At 52.1% G+C, this 19,341-nt stretch overlaps 1 protein-coding gene across 1 annotated transcript; it reads left to right on the top strand.

Moving 5' to 3' along the window:
* The first annotated feature begins 480 nt into the window (after positions 1-480).
* On the top strand, positions 481-18,922 carry GDF6 (growth differentiation factor 6). The gene is made up of 2 exons (XM_004047328.4): positions 481-1,036; positions 15,759-18,922. Exons 1-2 carry the CDS (start codon positions 631-633, stop codon positions 16,718-16,720), a joined length of 1,368 nt encoding a protein of 455 aa, XP_004047376.2. The 5' UTR covers positions 481-630; the 3' UTR covers positions 16,721-18,922.
* Positions 18,923-19,341: the final 419 nt, after the last annotated feature.

The raw sequence follows: 19,341 nt of genomic DNA, 5'->3' as shown, positions 1-19,341 counted from the left end.
GGGCCGAGGAGGGAAGGTACCACCGCCCCGAGGCAGCGCTCAGCCTGCAGCAGAGGCGCCTGCTCCAAGCTGTCTCTGGGGGGCGCCGCCGCCGCTTCCCTCCTCCGGGGCCACTCGCTCCCAGGAAAGTGGAGGCGGCTGGCGAGGACCGAGAGCCGGGGCCGCGCTGCGGAGGGACCACACCTCCGGGAGTTCGAGGGGGACCCTGGCGCGGCGGGCCAGCCTTTGCTCCCCGGCCACGGGCCGGCAGCGCCCGCCTTCCCCCGGTCAGCGCTTGCGGCCCGCGCCGCGCGCACCGCCCGGCAACCCCGCGCGCGTCCCGCGGGGGCGCTGCGTCTTCCTGCCACACCGGCGCACCGCGGCCCCTCTCCCCCACACCTCCGGCCCGCACCACCCGGCTCTCCTCCCACCCTCCCCACCCCTCCTCTGCCCTCCCTCCCCATTCCTCCCCTCCCGGCGAGGGGCGGGAGGGGGCGTGGCGGGGCCGGGGTTTGTGTGGCTGGGACCCGGCTCCTCGCACTCCGAGTCCGCCCGAGGAGCCGGGCCCCGGCCGCTGTCCAGCCGCTCCGTGCCCCGCGCGTCCTGCGCCGCCGCCACCGCCTCCTGGGGAGACGCAGCCACTTGCCCGCCATGGATACTCCCAGGGTCCTGCTCTCGGCCGTCTTCCTCATCAGTTTTCTGTGGGATTTGCCCGGTTTCCAGCAGGCTTCCATCTCATCCTCCTCGTCGTCCGCCGAGCTGGGTTCCACCAAGGGCATGCGGAGCCGCAAGGAAGGCAAGATGCAGCGGGCGCCGCGCGAGAGTGACGCGGGCCGGGAGGGCCAGGAACCACAGCCGCGGCCTCAGGACGAACCCCGGGCTCAGCAGCCCCGGGCGCAGGAGCCTCCAGGCAGGGGTCCGCGCGTGGTGCCCCACGAGTACATGCTGTCAATCTACAGGACTTACTCCATCGCTGAGAAGCTGGGCATCAATGCCAGCTTTTTCCAGTCTTCCAAGTCGGCTAATACGATCACCAGCTTTGTAGACAGGGGACTAGGTAAGTGGCAAAGAAGACGCTCGACTCCCCTCCCGCTGGAGCTCCGCAGCCAGGGAGCTGTTCCCGCTGGAGGCTGCATTTGTGAATTCCCTTCCCGCTCTGGACACTTCCCTTTTACTTTTCTTAAATTGTTTTTCTCAAGCTCGAGTAAGTTTCTGAATGCGGCTGCGGATTCTATTCCAGTCTCTAAACCTCCCTTCCTTTTCCCCCCTTTCTTTCTCTCTCCCTTCTTTCCTTCTTCCTCTTTTGCAGAAGGCAGCGTGGTTGCCGCTTGTTGGTGGCTGGTGGGGGAAACGTGGAGGACGGGAGGCAGCAGGCGGATGAACCCGGCTGGAGAGGGGTCGGGATGGGGACTGATGGAATCGGTGTCTCGGGATACTGGGTTCGCAGTCCAAGGCCTGAGCTGCTGGGGCAGATCTAGGGCATGAGAGAGCCTTGGAAAGCCCTGGGCAAAGCCGGCGCTAGGGAGTCCCACAGTCTGAGGAACTAGTCCGCGAGCGGCGTCGGGCAGCCCCCTGGTACTGACGCCGCGCGGGTTTTCCGTTGGTCCCTGCGCTGGGTGGGATGGTCAGCCGGGCTGGAGCCCTGCGCCCTCCGGCTTTTTTGCTCCAGCGTGGTGCTCCCGGCTGCTCCGAGGCCTCAACACGAGTGGTTTCTGCAGATGCGGCGGCAGCAGTTGGGCGGGCCGGGACAGGGACGGCTAAGTTCGGAGGTTGTGGGTACTTAATACACAAAGGTACATGGGTATGCCCATCCACCTTTCTCAGCCAGGCGACGTTCCTCTCTCTGCGCTATTCCTGGGGGCTGGTGGGGGTCTGGGAAATCCCTGGTACCCTCTGTGGGAACGCCTGCATGTGTGGGTGTCTGCGGAAACCCTTGCGGCCCCTTCTTGCCACCGGCGTTGATCTGCAGCGTGGCCAGTGCCCTCAAGAAAACCTCGCACCACCCTTGGTCCCAGAAATCAGGGAAGGATCCACAGGCATCGGAAACTCAGCTCCTAAAGGAGAGAGACAATAATGTGGAAGGAGACAGGAAAGGAAGGGAGAAAAAGGAAAGGAAGAGGAAAGAGAAGGAAGGAAGAAAATGAGGGGATAAAAGCGATTTAGGCAGATATCCACTCCTCCATCCTCCCTAGACTTAGCTCCATGACTTTGACCTGCTCCCAGTTAAGTGGGGTTGCCCGGAAACCTGCAGCGCTGGGGTTTGGGATTCGGAAGCTGCTTCAGCCACTGCTACCCTGGGTGCTCGCACATCTCTTAAGCTTTTTAGAGCAGGCTAACGGCCCCCCCGCCCCCAGCCCCGAGCTCTTCCCCGGCTCCAGTCCCCGCCTCTCACTCATAGTCGCGTTCCTTGCTCGAGGGTCCTGCCCACGCCGGGTTCGCCGCTGCAGCCCGAGGTCAGCGAGGTTCATGAGCTGCTGAAAGGTCCAGAGGGCAAATTAACGCCGGGTATTTTATGATGATTTTAGGGCTACTAAAGTCACCTCTGCAAAGACACGTGGCTTCTTCGTAGTAGTGCAACTGAGTCCCTGGCCTCCGTGCTGCCCGTGCAGCTCGCCAACCCTCCCCACGACGCACGCCTTGCTACAGTTGTTTCTGTCCCTCAAAGTCGTCTGTTAATCGTGCACTTTCTCTACTACAATTGCGGAAGGAGGCTAAGGAAGCTCAGAGAAGACTGCTCAAGAGGCCCTTCCTCAAGAGAAGAAGTCCCAGAGGCCTAAGCTGGCCGGCGGTTGGGCGCGGATTTTCTTTGCCCGGGAATGAAGTGGCAAGAATCTCTGCCCCTCCCCCAAGTGGGCACCCTAACTGGTTCGCTGCGCCCTGTGAGTTTGGCACAGGACCAAAAGACCCTGCGGGCTGTTCGGAGGTGTCTCCGGAAGCCTGTGGCATTCAGACAAGGGTTGGGGAAAAGTCTTGGGGGCCCCAATCCGGCGTAGACGCGAAATCACTTTACCCTGGTTTGCCCTGTAGCCTCCCCACCCCCATCCCCGCCACTGCGCTGTAAGCCCCCGATCCTGGAGATAGAGGAGGGATTGCATGTGCACCCAGTCTGGGGAGGCCTCTGTTCCCGAGCCAAGGCCTCCAGACTAGCAGGACCGAGATCCACAAGTACCGCTACAACCCCGGAATGCGGTGGAGGGCTGGGGATGCGAGCGGTCCACAGCGGGAGGAGACGCTGCATGACCACCCGGACAGCATCTTCAAAGGCGCTGTCTCCTCCGCGTCTCCGGGTTCTCAGAAAATGCGAAGAAAGGCAGTTCGTTGACTGGGAAGGCGGTGCGGCTTGTCGCACGCCGCGCGGGGGTGAAGGAGTGCGGAGCCACAGGCGGGAGGGGTGCGCAGAGGAGGGGGTGCGTTGCTGGCTGCAGCCCCAGCTTGATAAAGGGAAAGCCTCACTTTCCCTCTCACTGATTTTGATTTGATGTGTCACCGGCGGTGACCTCAGGCTGGACCTTCCGGGGCTTGCTTAGCATCGGGCCCCTGATTGGAGTGTTTCAACTCAGCGATCTAATTGAGGGTTCATGTCATAACACATCAAACGGTGTCTCGTCTCCCGTGATGGAAGGGACCCGCCAGCCGCGCATCCCCGCTCCTGGCAAAGACTTCCGCCCCTCTCACGTGGGGCTCTTAACCGCGCCAACCCCCCTAGGGTCCCCTCCCCCAACGCGTGGACGGCCTGGCGAGGAGGAAAGAGCAGCGGCCCGCCTAGAGCTGGGCCAGCAGCGCTAACTTGGCGCCTTGCCTAAGGGATGTTTAAATCGCCGTCGAGTGGGGCTGGCCTGGCTCGGTGGAGCCGGGGGTCCCCCAAGGGGAGGAGCGAAGAAAAGGAAAGGAGCCCCGAAGTCAGTCCAGGAGGCATGGGCGACTTGCTCCTGTACAGTATCTGTAAAAAGCCTTCCTTACCCCGGAAACCCCAAAGTTACACCTGAAGCCTATGGTTGAGAGTGGGAGAACAGGCATAAACTCTGCCCAAAGTGAATGAAGGACGCTTTAGGTTTATAAAGAAAGCAAGTTCTGTACTCCATCCCAGGCCACTTCTCCCTATCCTCCAGGAGGATAACTTATTGGGGGGAAAAAAAAAAAAAAAAAAAAACAACCTAAAACAGGTCCCTTCTTTCAGTATGCTCTCCAGACACCTAGGAGTAATAATAGTAACCACGATTTATTGAAAATTTACTGTGTACCAAGTATTGCACTAAAATTTGTTACATGAATTATCTCGCTTAGTTATCACAACCACTTCCTAGGAAAACGCTGTCATCACCACGTTTTACAGGAGAAGTAAAGAAGACAGAGGAGTTAAGCAAGTTGCTCGAGGTCACACAGCTAGTGAGAGGTGGGGCTCATATAAGATTCGAGACCCTGCATGTTTAACTAGAGCACTGTATAGATAGTTTAAGTGGTGAGGTGGTTTCTAATGGATGGTGACAAGAAGCAGAAGTCAAAAAATGGAAAGATTTTCCCCCAGTCTAATATTTGTCTGCAGTCACTTAAGACCCAGTTAGGAGTGTGAGTGAAACTAGATTGAGGGTCTGAATTTTGGTGTTCTTTGCTTCCTCCTGTTCTTATTTTAGCAGATGCACAAACCATATTATCCCTGATTTTTAAAAATGCTCTTATATTGTGCTTTAAAAATGATGTTGGATCCATAAAGGTGAGAAGGTGTGTGCCTATGTGTTTTGGTGCCATCATGGGATGAGAATGGACAAGGTTGGATATGGTGAAATTACAATTTGCTCATGAAATAACTCATTAAAAGGCTACTAGTACTGGGGCCCTGAACCCCCAGCCCTGGGGCCTGGGAAAGCCAAACAATTAGTTCTACGAATTCAGCAGGGCTGAGAGATAGAGGGGAGGGAGGAAAAGAGAGAGACACAGAGAGAGAGAGAGAGGGAAAGAGAGAGAGAGAAAGAGACTGACTGATTCAGACTTTCAGTTTATATAGGGAAAGGTGCCACATAATTCCAATAAGGAGAAAAAACAACTCTCAAGAATGAGAGAACCGAAATGAGTCTAAGACTATTGCTGTGAGTTAGGTTTCCAGATGGCTTTGAAATAAGAATACCCTTTACTTTTTTCTTGTTGTAATAATATTCTCAAAAAGGAGGCAGTAAGGAACAGATAAAAACCAAAACGAGATGGGAACATCCTTGAAGAACTTGATGCCCTAGAAATAACTCTCAGGACAGTTTGCCGCCGATTGTTTGTTGGCTTCTCCGTTCACCTTCTGGGTCGTGATTATCAAAGGGCAGAGCAGGACCATTCTGGGAATAGCCCGGCTGCGGGGAGGGCATTCAGAGAGTTGCATAGTTCCCTCGCGATTGAAGTTCATCTGGTACCTCATGTTATGCAAAACAGCGGGTTTCTGGGTGGACCTGAGCCGCAGAGTGGTGTAATCAACTCAGCAGTGCTTTTGCCGGTACCCTGTTGTCGCTGGCAAACCGAAAATGAAATATAAGCAGGGAAGTATTTTAATGGGGACGGAGGGAATTCACAACTGTTAATTATTTGGTGACCTTGTATTCGATTTGTTTGAGTCCCTTATAAAAACACTAATGCAGACCAGACGGCCAAATGAGGAAGCTGGGCAGAAGGTTCCAATCTAGGCTTTATTTCCCCGGAAAGAGGGAACAGCCTTGGAAAAGGCTTGCTAAGCGTTCAAGTGTGTGCGTATGAGGGTGCGCCTGCATGAGCGCGGGCACGGGGTTTGTGCCACTGTCCAGGTTCACGGTCCTCCTCCAGCCAGGTGAACTGGAAGGTCCTGCAAAAAGCCCGGGGGTAAGGGAAAGAAGCCTTAAATTGGAAGTTTGTTTTGCTCTTCTGGTTCGAATAAGTAAGGCATGTTTAAGGCCGCAGACCAAACTCTTAGCCACTGACTTGCTGTTAAACATCAGTTATTGTAGTTCCAATCCTTAAGGCCTCAAGGTCTGCCTTACAGGGAAAAGCAAGAAGATTCTAAAAAGAAAGAAAGAAAGACCACCTAGTATGCTCTACAGCGAGAGCGCAGGTTGCGCAGGGATTCTTGGCGAGTTTCCTTGGCAAAGGAGGCTAATCTGAGACGGACATAGCGTTTTCCTCAACGCGGGAGGCTCTCGGGCCTCTGGGAGTTTGCGCGGTGGAGTTGCCGATGGGGGAGGGGATCTAAAAACGTGCTCAAACATCCTTGTGGTTTCTGCGCATTAAAAGAAAAAAGTCACTCAGACCACAGATCACGACAGGCCTGGCGAATCCCTCTTCTCCACCCTCCCCACCCCCCAATTGAATCAGGACTTGAAAGCTCCTCTTTCCGACCGGAGAGGATGCGTGTCACCTGGACCCGCGGGGAACGCAGGGCACTGCATCGGAGGCCCTAACACCACATGTTTTTCTTAGCTGGAGTCCTTGAGGTTCTTACACACGTCCTCGAAAGTGGTGACGTCTTTCTGGGGCGGTGGCGGAGAAGGAAGAAGGGAATGAGGTGGAGAGGTGGGGAGGAAGATGGTATGATAGAAACAGGGCAGAACGAGAACTTTTGTTTCCTGCTAGGACAACTGCGTGCACCAAAGGTCTTAGAGCAAATCAACAGTAATCCCTGGGGGCTTTTAAGTAAAAGGAAAGCCATTAGTTCGATAACCCCTCGGGTATTGAATAACCCGGGTCAAACGACACTCTTTGGACCAGGGGACTGAATCGAGCCGAGCCCTCGAGGTGTGGAATGCCGGAATGTGGATTCACCGTGCCATTCCGTTGCTTGACATCCCTCCATCCCCCACCCCAAGGCCTGGCTGTTTATTTTTAAGCTCTAAGTCGGTTAAATAGTATCTCCTGTTTACAGGAATTAAATAGGTCCTCCTTGGACTAATGGGTTCCAGGGTTGCAGTTCTCTGCCTTCTAAGACAGTCCATTAGCATTGCTGGGGACTGAGGGTTGGGTCCACTTGGGGTGAGGGGCTGCAAGAGCTTGGAAGGGGCGGGCGGCGGGCGGCGCTGGACAACGTTCCTAGAGAAGCGCGCGCGGCGGCGCTAGTGGCCCCGGCGCCTGGGGGCGGGGCATGGTTTAGGGACCCGAGAGTGGGCGTGAAAGAGGCCAGGGGCGGGCCTCTAGCCCAGGCTGGTTTAGCTTGGGGAGAAGGGCAGAGGACGGGAACAGGGGCAGAGCAGGGGATTGGCTTTAGTGGGTTGCAGAGGGCATCCCTTAATAACGTAGGAGCCCAGGAGAATCGGTGCGCCTGCTTTGCAAACCTGGCTTCCAGGCAAATTGGTCCAGCCTCCCACTCCACTTCCCAGCCCACTGCCGCTCCGAAGCTCAGTGTGGAGGGAAATTGACTAGGAATAGACTAGGGCCCACGAATCTCACTTTGCTAAATTGTTTCGAAAGTCAGACCTAAATGAACACCGCAGACAGAGATTGCGGCTCTCCCTTCCTCCCAGACTGCACACGGCCCAGCACCTTAAAGAGCACAGCACAGCGGTTTCTCCTGCGCAGGACCCCTGGGTGCTGAGTCCAATATCCTCCCCGCGACTACAAGCCAGTCTGAACCTTCGCCCCCACCTGCAAGCTCAGAACTGGTCAGGGAGCGGAAGTCACATAAAATGAACACCCTTCCTTCTACTTTTGATCTCAAAACTGAAGCCGTGCAGCCCGATCATATTCCAGCTCCGATGGCAGCTTGAGGATTCCTCCCTTTCCGCTCCCCTAGCCTTCGTGGAGGACCTGGTTGCTCCCCTGGGCTCCCGGGTGACTTACCGGTCGACAGTGCAGGGAAGGCCGCCCCTAGCCAACCCCCCAGGTCCCGGCCCCAGGGGAAGGGCAGGCCGCGTGCGCGCCGCAGTGAGATGGGGAGGGAGGGCTCAGCGCGGAAACAGTACGAGAGCTTCGGTTTGGGTTTCATCTGCAGTGATGTCAAATTAAGATTTGAGCCGCTGTGGTCGGGAGCCCAGAATGGGACCCCGTTGAAAAGAGAAGCACAGTGAAGTGCCCTTGATCTCAGCTTTGCCTCTCCGGCCCCTCAAGAGAGCACACGGCCATCAGGGTCATTAACTAAGTTCCGGAAAGCTGCTTTGTAAATGAATCTGTTTCATCCTCTAGAGACAAAAGGAGTTTCCCTAAAGCGCCTTGGAGCTCCTGATAGGGTGAGCAGCACTCAAGGGAGAGGGCTTCTCCCCAGCCAGCACTGCTTGTCAGAAACAGGCACCCTGGGGTTAGAGCTAAGGCCACTAAAGGCGGTGCTGAGGCCCCAAGGTGAGGGGTGCGAAGCTGTTTTCAGTTGGGTGGGATTCGAGGATCTCCTTTCTTTTCTTTCTCTCCACTCTCATTCATTTGCCTCACCTTGAGCCGCAGCTTGCTATGCCCATACAGGGATTTCTCCGAGGGATCCAGGCAGGCCACTAGACCCACTTAACTTGTGGAGTCTACAAGGCCCAGGCCCCTCAGGAAGAGAAGGGCCTGGGTCTGGAGGCCTGAGGGAAAGAGTAGAAAAGCCTCTCCAAGACTCCGTGGAAGACTCGCCTTGGACCCCTCTGGTCTTTGGAAGGAGAAATACAGGGCAAGCTATTGGGGAGGGCACTGGGGAAGCCAACAGACATGCGAAAAGCTGGACTGGTGAATGTGTGACGAGAAGGAACACACACTGAAGACAGACCCGCCGACGAAACCTTCGAAAGTGACAAGCACCACAGGCCTGGCCTCATGCTGCAGCCCAAGGGGCCCTCCATTGCAGCCCTCCCCATCAATATGTGTCTGGCCCTTTGCACAGTGAAGATCAGTAACATCTGCCTCCTTATCCCCACCCCAGACTGGCCCTGTGGTCAGATTGTGCCCCCACAAAAGGACACCAAAGTGGGGAAAGAAACGAATCCTTAGGCCTCTCAGGGCTGCACTGCCAGCCAGGGAGTCATTTGGGTTAGCACAAGGGCTGTCACTGGCCTTGACCCCTGCAGAAGAGGAAACCTGCAAGAAGGGCTGGATCCTTGATGTGGCTGGGGTGGAGGTCATCTGTTCATCTGGCACTGTGGGAGGGACAGCAGTGGTGACAGGGCCTCACAGGACTGAGAAGAATCGGGATGATGAGGTGAGGCTGCAGCCTCCATGAGCCTTGACTTTCACTTGACTTCAGATAAGCAGGAACTGGAAGCATCTTCATCTTTCTCATGCTTCCTAGCACCTTTCCTCCACTCACTTCTGGAATCTTGTGGAGAGAAGTGGACCACAAGGACTGAAGTCCAGAGAACTGGATTTCAAAGGAAGTCAAGAGGAGGACAGGTGCACCTTCCCCTAGAAGATGTAAGTAGTCACAGAAATATTGGCTGCATTCACTGGACGTTTCTACATACCATACACATCCCTGAGTACTTTGACTCTGACCTTTACAATGATCCTGCAAGGTACAGGTGGTTCTCTCATTTTACAGCTGAGGCATATGAGGCTGGGAGAGATTATGCGACCCAGTCTAACCAAGGTCACCCAGCCACTAAGTCACAGATCAGGACTCAAATTTATGTCTCTTAGACTTTAAATTCCTATGCTCATTCCACATTGTCAGTAGTGACTGACATTTGCGTTCAGAAGTCTTTCTCTCACACCTTATCTCATTTGCACCCCTCTGTGGCCCTGTTAAGTTTCCTCCTAAATTCTCTTTCACAAGTCCAATCATCGACATTTCTTCTGCCGAAGGAATGACTGCTGTAGTTCTGCTGAAGTGAGTGACTCTTGCCGGCCAAGGATTAATGCCCTGCCTCCAGGCATGGGCAGCATGGAAGAGTTTCTCAGGGTTTCTACAAGGCACAGAGATCAGGGCTGGGATGTCTAGGGTGGTGGCACAGATACTGGAGCCAGATTGCCCACTCTACTACTTAGTATCTTGAGCCAGTTACTCAAGCTGTCTCTTTTAGTTTAGAATGATGGCTGTCTCAGAAGTGGTTTTGAGGATGAAATGAGTTACTACAAGTTAAGAATTTAGATCTTGCCCAGCACAGATTTAGTGCCACACCAGTGTTTGCTCTTACGATTATTATGCTGGGGGATCAGGCATGAGTATTGGGGTTAAGAAAAAGCACCCTGGAAAGGGTGAATTGTATGGACTGCTTCCCGAACTTACATCTCAGTAAGAATGTTAGCAATGCGTCAGCAGCTTGCAAAGCTCAGATCTCAACAGAGGCCTGACTCAGGATGAGTATCTCCTCAGGGGGAGGCCCAGGAGATCTGTATTTCAGGAAGAGGGTACATAGTTGGCACACAGATTCCCCTTAAAGCCCTTCACACTCCAGGAGGAGGGGTTGGTGGCTCATATTTAATCACCCAGTACACCTGGCTCTATTTCCAACCTGATGGACTTTGCCCCCTCAGTGCAGTGCGGAAGGTGAGAGACTTAGTTGAGAAAATGACTCCAAGCCCAGTCATGAATTTTGAGCTTGGAGGTCTTCTTCGTAGTAAAGAAAAGAAAAAAAATCCTGGGGGAACCCAGCCCACCTTGATTACATTAATGATGAAGGTATGTCCTATTTCCTGGCTCCCTGCCAAAACAGGACCCTGGTAGAGCAGCATGGCTGCAGGACTGGGGTCAGAGCACTTGGAATTAGGACCTTCAACACCTGTCTCTTGCGCTGCAGGACTGGGGTCAGGGCACTTGGAATTAGGACCTTCAACATCTGTCCCTTGCTAGTTTCAAGACAATGGGCAAGATACCTCTTAGAGCTTTAGTTTCTTCATCTATAAGTGAGTATCACAGTAGGCCTGACCTTAGACGTTCGCTGTGAAGATTCAGTGAGAGAGGCCATCAAAGCTCTGAGCACGTGCCTAGCACAAAGGTGGTGCCCTACAAGCGCTCAATGCTGCTGCTGGCTCTAAAATGAGGGGGTAAGGGAAAGGCGCCTAGAGTTTCTCTTGCAAAGATGGGTGATTCTCCCTGCCTGGGGATTGGGGATGGGAAAGTCCACTATCTTCTCGACTTTCTGGACAGTGGCCTAGTCGCGGGGCCTGTGCCACCAGAGAACATGGCTGGGAGGCGTGGCGGGACGCCTGGCCAGTAGCTATCCAGGGTCACTGCGTACTCAGAGATGTGAGCCAGGTGCGCGCGGAGGAATCTCGTGGAGCCCAAAGTCAGCCGTACCAAGAATCCTGCAAGTCCGGGAAGTTGGAGCCGTGGGTGCACAGCCAGGCGAGTGACAAAATCCAACTAGGACTTTCAAAAGGGACCTCAAGCTGAGTATATATCTCAGAGATGTCTTGGGAAAATGCAATGCCGGGCCCTTCCCACCTCCAACCAACGGAAGTTTCTGGTTTTTGGAAACCCTCTACAGGCTAGCCCAAGGAAGTAGCCCCCAGCAGAAGGCTCTGGGGCTGGAGTGGGCAAGCGCACAGAGTCCTGCAGCTACGTGTCCCTCCCTCATGCCGCCCTCTTGGGGCTCAGGTTCCCCGGGCGTCTGGCCTTTGGCGTTGCGGGCATCTTTTCCTTTCCGCTCTGGAGTTTGCCACTCCAACTTTCTCCAGCCACGTACTGTGACCGTGGACAGATGCCCTTTTCCTTTCTAGGCCAGTTTTCTCATTTAAAATGGGTGCAATGGTAATTACCTTGCAAATAGGTACCATTCCTTCTCTTGGTTTCTTTTTTTAATTAAAATTTTATTTTTTACCTTATATTCACCCTAACTGAAAATTTGTACCCTTTGACCAACATCTCCCCTCTTTTAAATTTTTCCTAAATTCTACACCAGAAATATATGTTTGAGGTGCTTTCAGCCTTTTACCAACTCGTTGACCATTATGAAGGAGTATCTTCTAACATGCCACGGTTTGTTCCTTCCTTCTTATTTTTCTCTCTTCACCCTCCTTTCTCTACGCAGCTGCCAGGAAACGAAGATAAGCCCAAATCCAGCAATTGTAACTGGAAATGTTTATATGTCTAGTGTTCAGCAAACACTGTTAACAGAGGTGTGAATAAGCTGTAACAAACCAGGTTGATGCAAAGTAAAAGGGAAATAAAAAACTCCCACCATGTATTTCTGGTCAATTTCAATTTAAGGGCCCAAAGCATAGGATTCACTTCCAGGATGTGGGAAAGTGCCACAGATTTCGAAGGGACAAGCGCATGCTTTTTTAGTCAAAGGGGTGGGAGAGAGGATCATTTGATGACATCAGTCTTCATTTATACAAGACTTAATGGGAGAGGAGGCTTTTGGAAGGGAGTATGAAGGGCTGGCTTTTTGCCCACAGATGGCTCATGGCAGCTGAGCCAGGCTCTGTGATGCCAGGTCAGCAGGCAGCAGGCAAAGTGTCTTCAGGGTAACAGTGCATGGTGTTGTATTCACTCCCCAGGTTGGATGCCTCCTCTGAGCTATTTCTGTGATGCAGGTTTAGACAGGTAGGGAATGTGGTCTGCAGGGGAGCTACACAGAGGAGCCACCTTCTTGGACCTTCTGTTTAGGGGTTAGAGGTTCTGGAGACCCAGAACCAAGAGAACTTGTGGCTGAAAGGATAAAAAAAATGGGGGTGGCTTTGGGGGCCATGAACGGGCTGGGAGAGGTAGAATTGACTTGGTTCTGGTGAGTACCACCTTAGATGCTGCCCTGAGCCCTGTGCTTTGCAGCACCTTGTTTGGTGCTCCCCCCTACTCAGTGGTGAATTCAAATAACCTAGAGGACAACCCCCAGTTAGATCAGTGGTTCTTAGAGTAATTCCTTGGACCAGCAGAATCAGCATCATCTGGGAGCTTACTAGAAATACAAATTCTAGACCCTACCACAAGCCTCTAGAGCGAGAGAGAATTTGCATTTCTAGCAAGCGCCTATGTGATGCTGATGATGCAGATTTAAAGACCACTGCAGATTTAGTGGCTTTGAGAGTCACTATTCCAGACCAAGCTCCAGATACCTGGGCCATAGAATTCTTGCCCAAATATCCCCGAGCTCACTTGCAGGGTCTGGACAGCCTCTTTATCCATTCAGTTCCCCCAAAGGTAGATCACACCACTGATGTGTGCACCTGTGAAACTGTGCACAGCTTTAAGCTGTCAGCTGGGATGTCCACATGCTCACAGGTGAGGCCCCTTGAAGTAGGTGATGGAGCTAGTGTGGAAAGAGAAGAGAGAAGAAGCTGAAGTCCCATTTGCATTCTTGCACTGAAACGTGGAAAGGGTAGGGGTGGGCTGGTCTTGCTGGAAAGATCATCAGAAATCCTAAGGCTGCAGAATCAGTAAGAGATCTTTCTCTACAGATGCTTGCCTCAGTTTTAACTCAGCTGTGCAAATTAATCATTTATTAGCCCACACATTTTTTTTAAAGGAGTAAAAACAAAAGCAGGCTGATTTCCCCCATATTGCATGAGAGAGAAGTAAATCATAATTCTTTACACCTGCCTAATGCACTCCAGCCAGTGGCAAACCATCTCAAGAGTTGTGTAAGCAAAGATGGAAATGATTTCCTAAGGGAGCCTAGATTTTATTCCTAGCAAGCCCTGCAAATAATTTGGACTCTTTTCCCCTTTTCTTATACACTGGCCACTTCTGGTTACTTTTAGACTCCAGTACCTGGACTACAGTGGAGAGGCAGTGGGGTTTAGGGGCTAAATGCTCCAACTCTGAATTAAATAGACATAAGTATGGCTCTTAGCCTCACCACTTTCTGGCTTTCTGACTTTTGGCAATACCTTAATTTCTCCAATCCTTGGTTTTCTCATCTGTAAAATGGGAATAATACAAGTAATTACCTTTCAGAACTGTTCTGTGCAGGTGGATATAGATTAGAAATATGTTATTCCTAACAACATTTAGCTAGTGCAGCAAGTGCCTTAGATTTGTTGCTCTCATCTCATCCCTAGTTTGGGAAGAGAGGCAGGAAGCCAAGCCTAAGGCAGTACGTCCAGAGATCTGGGTGGAGGCTGAGCATTGTCAGACACAGGTTTCTTTGAAGGAGAAGAAAGTGTGCTGAATTCCCCCTGATTTTAATGTGACCCTGGTCTGTTTGAAGGTCTTGGCTTCCATAAATCAACTGCCTGCAGCAGCTTTTCCCTTTTCACCTCTCTAACCCTTCCCACACCCCATCTCAGGTTGGGGCATGTGTGTAAGAGTGAACCAGCCAGTGCTACGGTCAGCCCCGAGTACAAACTGGGTGTGGCAGAGGCTCCAGAGCCAGTGCCCCCGGGCTACATCTGGACTGGTAGAGAGGGTTGGATGCTGGGCCCAGTGACACTTTTACTATTGAAATCGACCCAAACTTTACTAGCTTCTGGGGAAGGCTGGGGGCTTTGGGGATTTTTGTATTTGCTGGGTTGTAAATATTTTATGGGAAGGCAGCCCAGGAAAATCTGGTTAGCTTTCCGCCTTGCACATTGAAGTGGAGTTGGCTTCGTGCACAAATGTGTCAAAAAAGAAGTCCAGTTTTGCCTTGGTTCTGAAGAATTTGCCTTGGATTTTAAAAGCCTGTTACACTCCCCTACCTCACCTGTCCTAAATTTCTTTTTCTCACTTATGACCAAATCTTTTATCTTCAGGAATAGTTGCAAAGCGAGAGAATTTTAGATTGGGAGTGGGAGGAGAGATGGGAAAGTCTCTCTCTCTCTCTCTCTCTCTCTCTCTCTCTGTGTGTGTGTGTGTGTGTGTGTGTGTGTGTGTATCTAATTGTCCCTGGCTGAGGTTTTTTGCCTTCCAGGTATATATTTTTCTCATTGACTGCAGGATGTTCTCAATGGACAGATGCAAGGTGTGTGTGTTTGTTCATTTGTCACCCCCTGCCCCCAATACTTCGGAAACTTCATTGCTCTTTTGTTTGTTGTTTAATGATTGGTGAATAAATAAATAAATCTCTCACCAGCTCTTCATTCTGCCTGCACTGTGTTGGACCCACCAAAACCGCCTAATGGGCAGCAATGTTACCCCAGACTAGTGAGTCTAAACTAGAACTGCACCTTTAAGTCATCTTGGAGTTAAAAAAAAAAAAAAAGCAAACAATAAACAAAAACCCCATGCCCAGTCCTGTCCTTAGACAGTGATTCAATAGGCTGAATCAAGCCCTGGCCCTGGCAGTTTTTCAGTTCTCCAGGACATTTTAGTGGGCCAGATTAAGACTCGCTGTCGTAGAAGTTTCCCACTTACCTGACCGGCGTGTGCTACAGGTCAGGAACCGCCCTAGGCACTGAGGGGAGCAAGGTGGACAATGACATCGGCCTAGCTCCTGTGGGTTGGTGGAGGCAGACAGTGTTGCTGGGAAAGGCAGACTACCAAGGAGATAAAAGTAAACAAGGTAATTGTAGATAATCCTAAGTACTGGGAAGATAATCAAGCCAGTCCTGTGATAGAGACCTGGAGAGGCTACTTTAGATCAGGGTGGTCAGGGGTGGCTACTTGGAGGAGGTGACATTTGAGACGTCAACGAGAACGAGCCAGCCCAGCCTGGAGGAGGTCTAGGGGAAACGCGGCCGAGGCTTGAGACCACAAAGGGCACATTAGTGGTTACGAAGCCTTTTGGGGGGAAAACCCGGTAGGCCGCCGCCGCCTCGCCAGCAGCCACGGACTTCCGCCCTGAGAGTCCGGAGCTGACGCGAAGGAGGGGGTCTGTCCTGGCGCGCCCCCTTTCCCGCGCCATGCACCAGCCAGATGGGGAGCCGGGGTGGTCAGGCCCCGGGCCGGGCAAGCTGGACTGCCCGGCCGACCTGCCCCCACTCCCCGCCCTTTTCCTCCCGGGGCGGCCGAAGAGCACCGGGCTGATCTCCCCCTTAAGTGAAACTGACTGTAATTATTTTTTATCTCGCAGACGATCTCTCGCACACTCCTCTCCGGAGACAGAAGTATTTGTTTGATGTGTCCATGCTCTCAGACAAAGAAGAGCTGGTGGGCGCGGAGCTGCGGCTCTTTCGCCAGGCGCCCTCAGCGCCCTGGGGGCCACCAGCCGGGCCGCTCCACGTGCAGCTCTTCCCTTGCCTTTCGCCCCTACTGCTGGACGCGCGGACCCTGGACCCGCAGGGGGCGCCGCCGGCCGGCTGGGAAGTCTTCGACGTGTGGCAGGGCCTGCGCCACCAGCCCTGGAAGCAGCTGTGCTTGGAGCTGCGGGCCGCATGGGGCGAGCTGGACGCCGGGGAGGCCGAGGCGCGCGCGCGGGGACCCCAGCAACCGCCGCCCCCGGACCTGCGGAGTCTGGGCTTCGGCCGGAGGGTGCGGCCTCCCCAGGAGCGGGCCCTGCTGGTGGTATTCACCAGATCCCAGCGCAAGAACCTGTTCGCAGAGGTGCGCGAGCAGCTGGGCTCGGCCGAGGCTGCGGGCCCGGGCGCGGGCGCCGAGGGGTCGTGGCCGCCGCCGTCGGGCGCTCCGGACGCCAGGCCTTGGCTGCCCTCGCCCGGCCGCCGGCGGCGGCGCACGGCCTTCGCCAGTCGCCATGGCAAGCGGCACGGCAAGAAGTCCAGGCTACGCTGCAGCAAGAAGCCCCTGCACGTGAACTTCAAGGAGCTGGGCTGGGACGACTGGATTATCGCGCCCCTGGAGTACGAGGCCTATCACTGCGAGGGTGTATGCGACTTCCCGCTGCGCTCGCACCTGGAGCCCACCAACCACGCCATCATCCAGACGCTGATGAACTCCATGGACCCCGGCTCCACTCCGCCCAGCTGCTGCGTGCCCACCAAATTGACTCCCATCAGCATTCTATACATCGACGCGGGCAATAATGTGGTCTACAAGCAGTACGAGGACATGGTGGTGGAGTCGTGTGGCTGCAGGTAGCGGTGCCTTTCCCGCCGCCTTGGCCCGGAACCAAGGCGGGCCAAGGTCCGCCTTGCAGGGGAGGCCTGGCTGCAGAGAGGCGGAGGAGGAAGCTGGCGCTGGGGGAGGCTGAGGGTGAGGGAACAGCCTGGACGTGAGAGCCGGTGGGAGAGAAGGGAGCGCGCGGCCTTCCCAGTAACTTCTATCTGCCAGCCCTGAGGGAAATATGGATTTTCACACCTTGCCTGGCCACCCTGGAAAAACAAGCCAAGGAGGATTTCTTTTGTTCTGTTTTTTCTCTCTCTCTCTCTATTACTGTGGCTTTGGATTTCCTTATGTGTCTTACAGGCTTTGATAGAAGGGGAGGGGAGGGGAGATGCATACCCGTTTCTCAACTGCTCCATGGATTGAAAAAATAACAGTTTAAAAAGGGAAACAATGTGGGAGGAAGAATCACCGTTGACGCATCTTGATTTGGTTGGTTTTTACATGTGGGAAGAAGGTGGGGCCTCTGGCCATGTCATAGCCCATGTCTTGTGCCCTCCCACACAGAAAGTGTTAGATAGGGAAATTGGCAAAAAGAATAGTTAAGTCAGGAATGGTCCTGCCTATAGAAGAGCTTTGAGAGAGGTGGGCCCACGGGTGCCCCTCTCACCCATTTGTGTACTCTGTGAGTTTACCAGCTCTGCCCTGGCCTCTTTCGGTACCAGGAACTGGCAACCTTCATCTCACTCCTGAGGGCCCAGGTCTCTGCCTTCATTGTTGCTTTTTCTGGTGGGGGCAAGAGGAGCTGGTATGGATGGAATGACAAGAATTAGTCCAAATGGAACCCCTTGAAGGATAATGAGAAACCACAAGGCCTGCCTCTGACTGGGGCTGACACGGAGGTGCATTAGCCCAGGCTGGAGGTAGCCCACCCAAATGCCCTTTCTGATTCTAATTGATTTCTTTCAACAGAATTTGCCAAAATTCAGACATGCCCTTCTAAGGGGAAGGTGATTTTCCAGTTCAAAAAAATGGGCAGGAGTGGGGAACAAAAAAATTAACGTAAGAGCTACAAAGGAGGGAATAGGAACCAAGAAGTAGAAGGAGTCCCATCAGGAGGGAAGATGGTGGGCCTCAGGGAGGATGGAGATCAAGGGACAGGCCAGGAGCCAGGAGTGGGGAAGGGAGGGATGAAAGGGGACACAAGTCCCTGTCTCTGAAGTTTCTTTAAAATCTAAGTTCCCTCCCCTCTCTTTGACATTCCTGAAAGATTACCAGCCAGCAATAGCCCAGGGCTCCCCCAAAAGAATTGTTTCAGATTGTAATTATCAGTTAGGCAATGTTTTTAAAACTTCGTAATGAGAAACTGTGAAAAGAGCCAAGTGTTACATTGAGCTTGGGGTGGGAGATGGGGAACAGGCAGTGAGGAAGGAGACAGGGGTGGAATTCGTCTTCTGGGAGGAAGCTGGAGAGAGCACAGTGAAATTGAAATACCCATTCCCAGATAGTCAAAAACATGAACTTTCCCCCAGCCTGCACCAGTATTGTTTTCAAACATTGCCCATGAGTAGGCCCTTTGAAGAGTTAGCTTCCTCCTCATCTTTGACTATAAAATTGTTTAATCAATGGAATTTGTACCAGCCCTTAAAAAAGTTTTAGTTTTTCATAAGTGATTTTGCTCTCTTCCAATCTAAACCTGTTGCTTGTTTGGTTCAGAGAACTACAAACGGTCAAAGAAAGGGTGGGGATGATAAGAAATGCTAATATAAAAATGCTAAGTGAAAAAAAGACTTGGCCAGGAGAAATAATTTAAAATGCACATTTGCTTTGGATGCACTGTTGTTCTGTTAAGGCTGTATATATTTGTTTATTTAAGGTGACTGAAAGTGCAAAGAGGAAATGGACAGCATGCAATTCATCCTAATGTACAAAACGTTATATGCACTCAAATGTTATAATTTCTAATATTTTTAAAGTTTATATTCGAGTTGTACAAAGTTAAGCATTAATCAGATATTTCATTTTTTCATAATGTTACCATTTTCTTAAATATTATTACAAAATTTTAAGTCTGTCTAATGGAGAGTTTTTTTTAAACTGTCTACCTCATATAATACAAGTATTTACAACACTAAAGTTACCAGAGGTCAATGAATAATCAAAACATTTTTTACAGTACACCTTTCCTGGATGATATGCAATCGAATGCTATATTATTAAATGCATTTTTCTCCTTAATAACTCAGCCTGGTTTATATGGATCGATTTAGAAAAATCCTTTTCTCACAGAATTATTGTCAGAGGTAGTTTGTTCCAGTATGGGACTGAATGTCTGAAAACAAACTGATGATTTTAAAAATCTATCATTTAGAGCATTACACTTTTTCTTCATAACTCTTCAATAACTCCTTTTTCATGACATTTTTATTCACTAGAATAAAGCCAAATCCTTGTCACCTATTAGACCAGTGTTTATAAGCCTGTCCCTCATCCCAGCACTTCAGGAATCCAAATAGAAATTGGATTATTTCTTAGTTGCTTTAATGTTGAAAAAAACAAAGCAGTAATGTTGAGGTAAGAAAGTGGTTACCTAAGTCAACCAAGATGTCAGTGTAATTACTCATTACCTTTGTGGCATACTGGAAGCAGAAGATACA

The sequence above is a fragment of the Gorilla gorilla genome, chromosome 7 (genome assembly GCF_029281585.2).
Source record: "Gorilla gorilla gorilla isolate KB3781 chromosome 7, NHGRI_mGorGor1-v2.1_pri, whole genome shotgun sequence".
Taxonomy (NCBI): Eukaryota; Metazoa; Chordata; class Mammalia; order Primates; family Hominidae; genus Gorilla; species Gorilla gorilla.
The sequence above is the reverse complement of the archived record's forward strand: the minus strand, read 5'-3'. Positions and strand labels throughout refer to the sequence as shown.

Bases quoted from the DNA above. Each gene is read 5' to 3' on its own strand.
- GDF6 (XM_004047328.4), top strand. From the start codon at position 631: ATGGATACTCCCAGGGTCCTGCTCTCGGCCGTCTTCCTCATCAGTTTT. The intron at 1,037-15,758 runs GTAAGTGGCAAA...TTTATCTCGCAG, and splicing joins CTTTGTAGACAGGGGACTAG to ACGATCTCTCGCACACTCCT.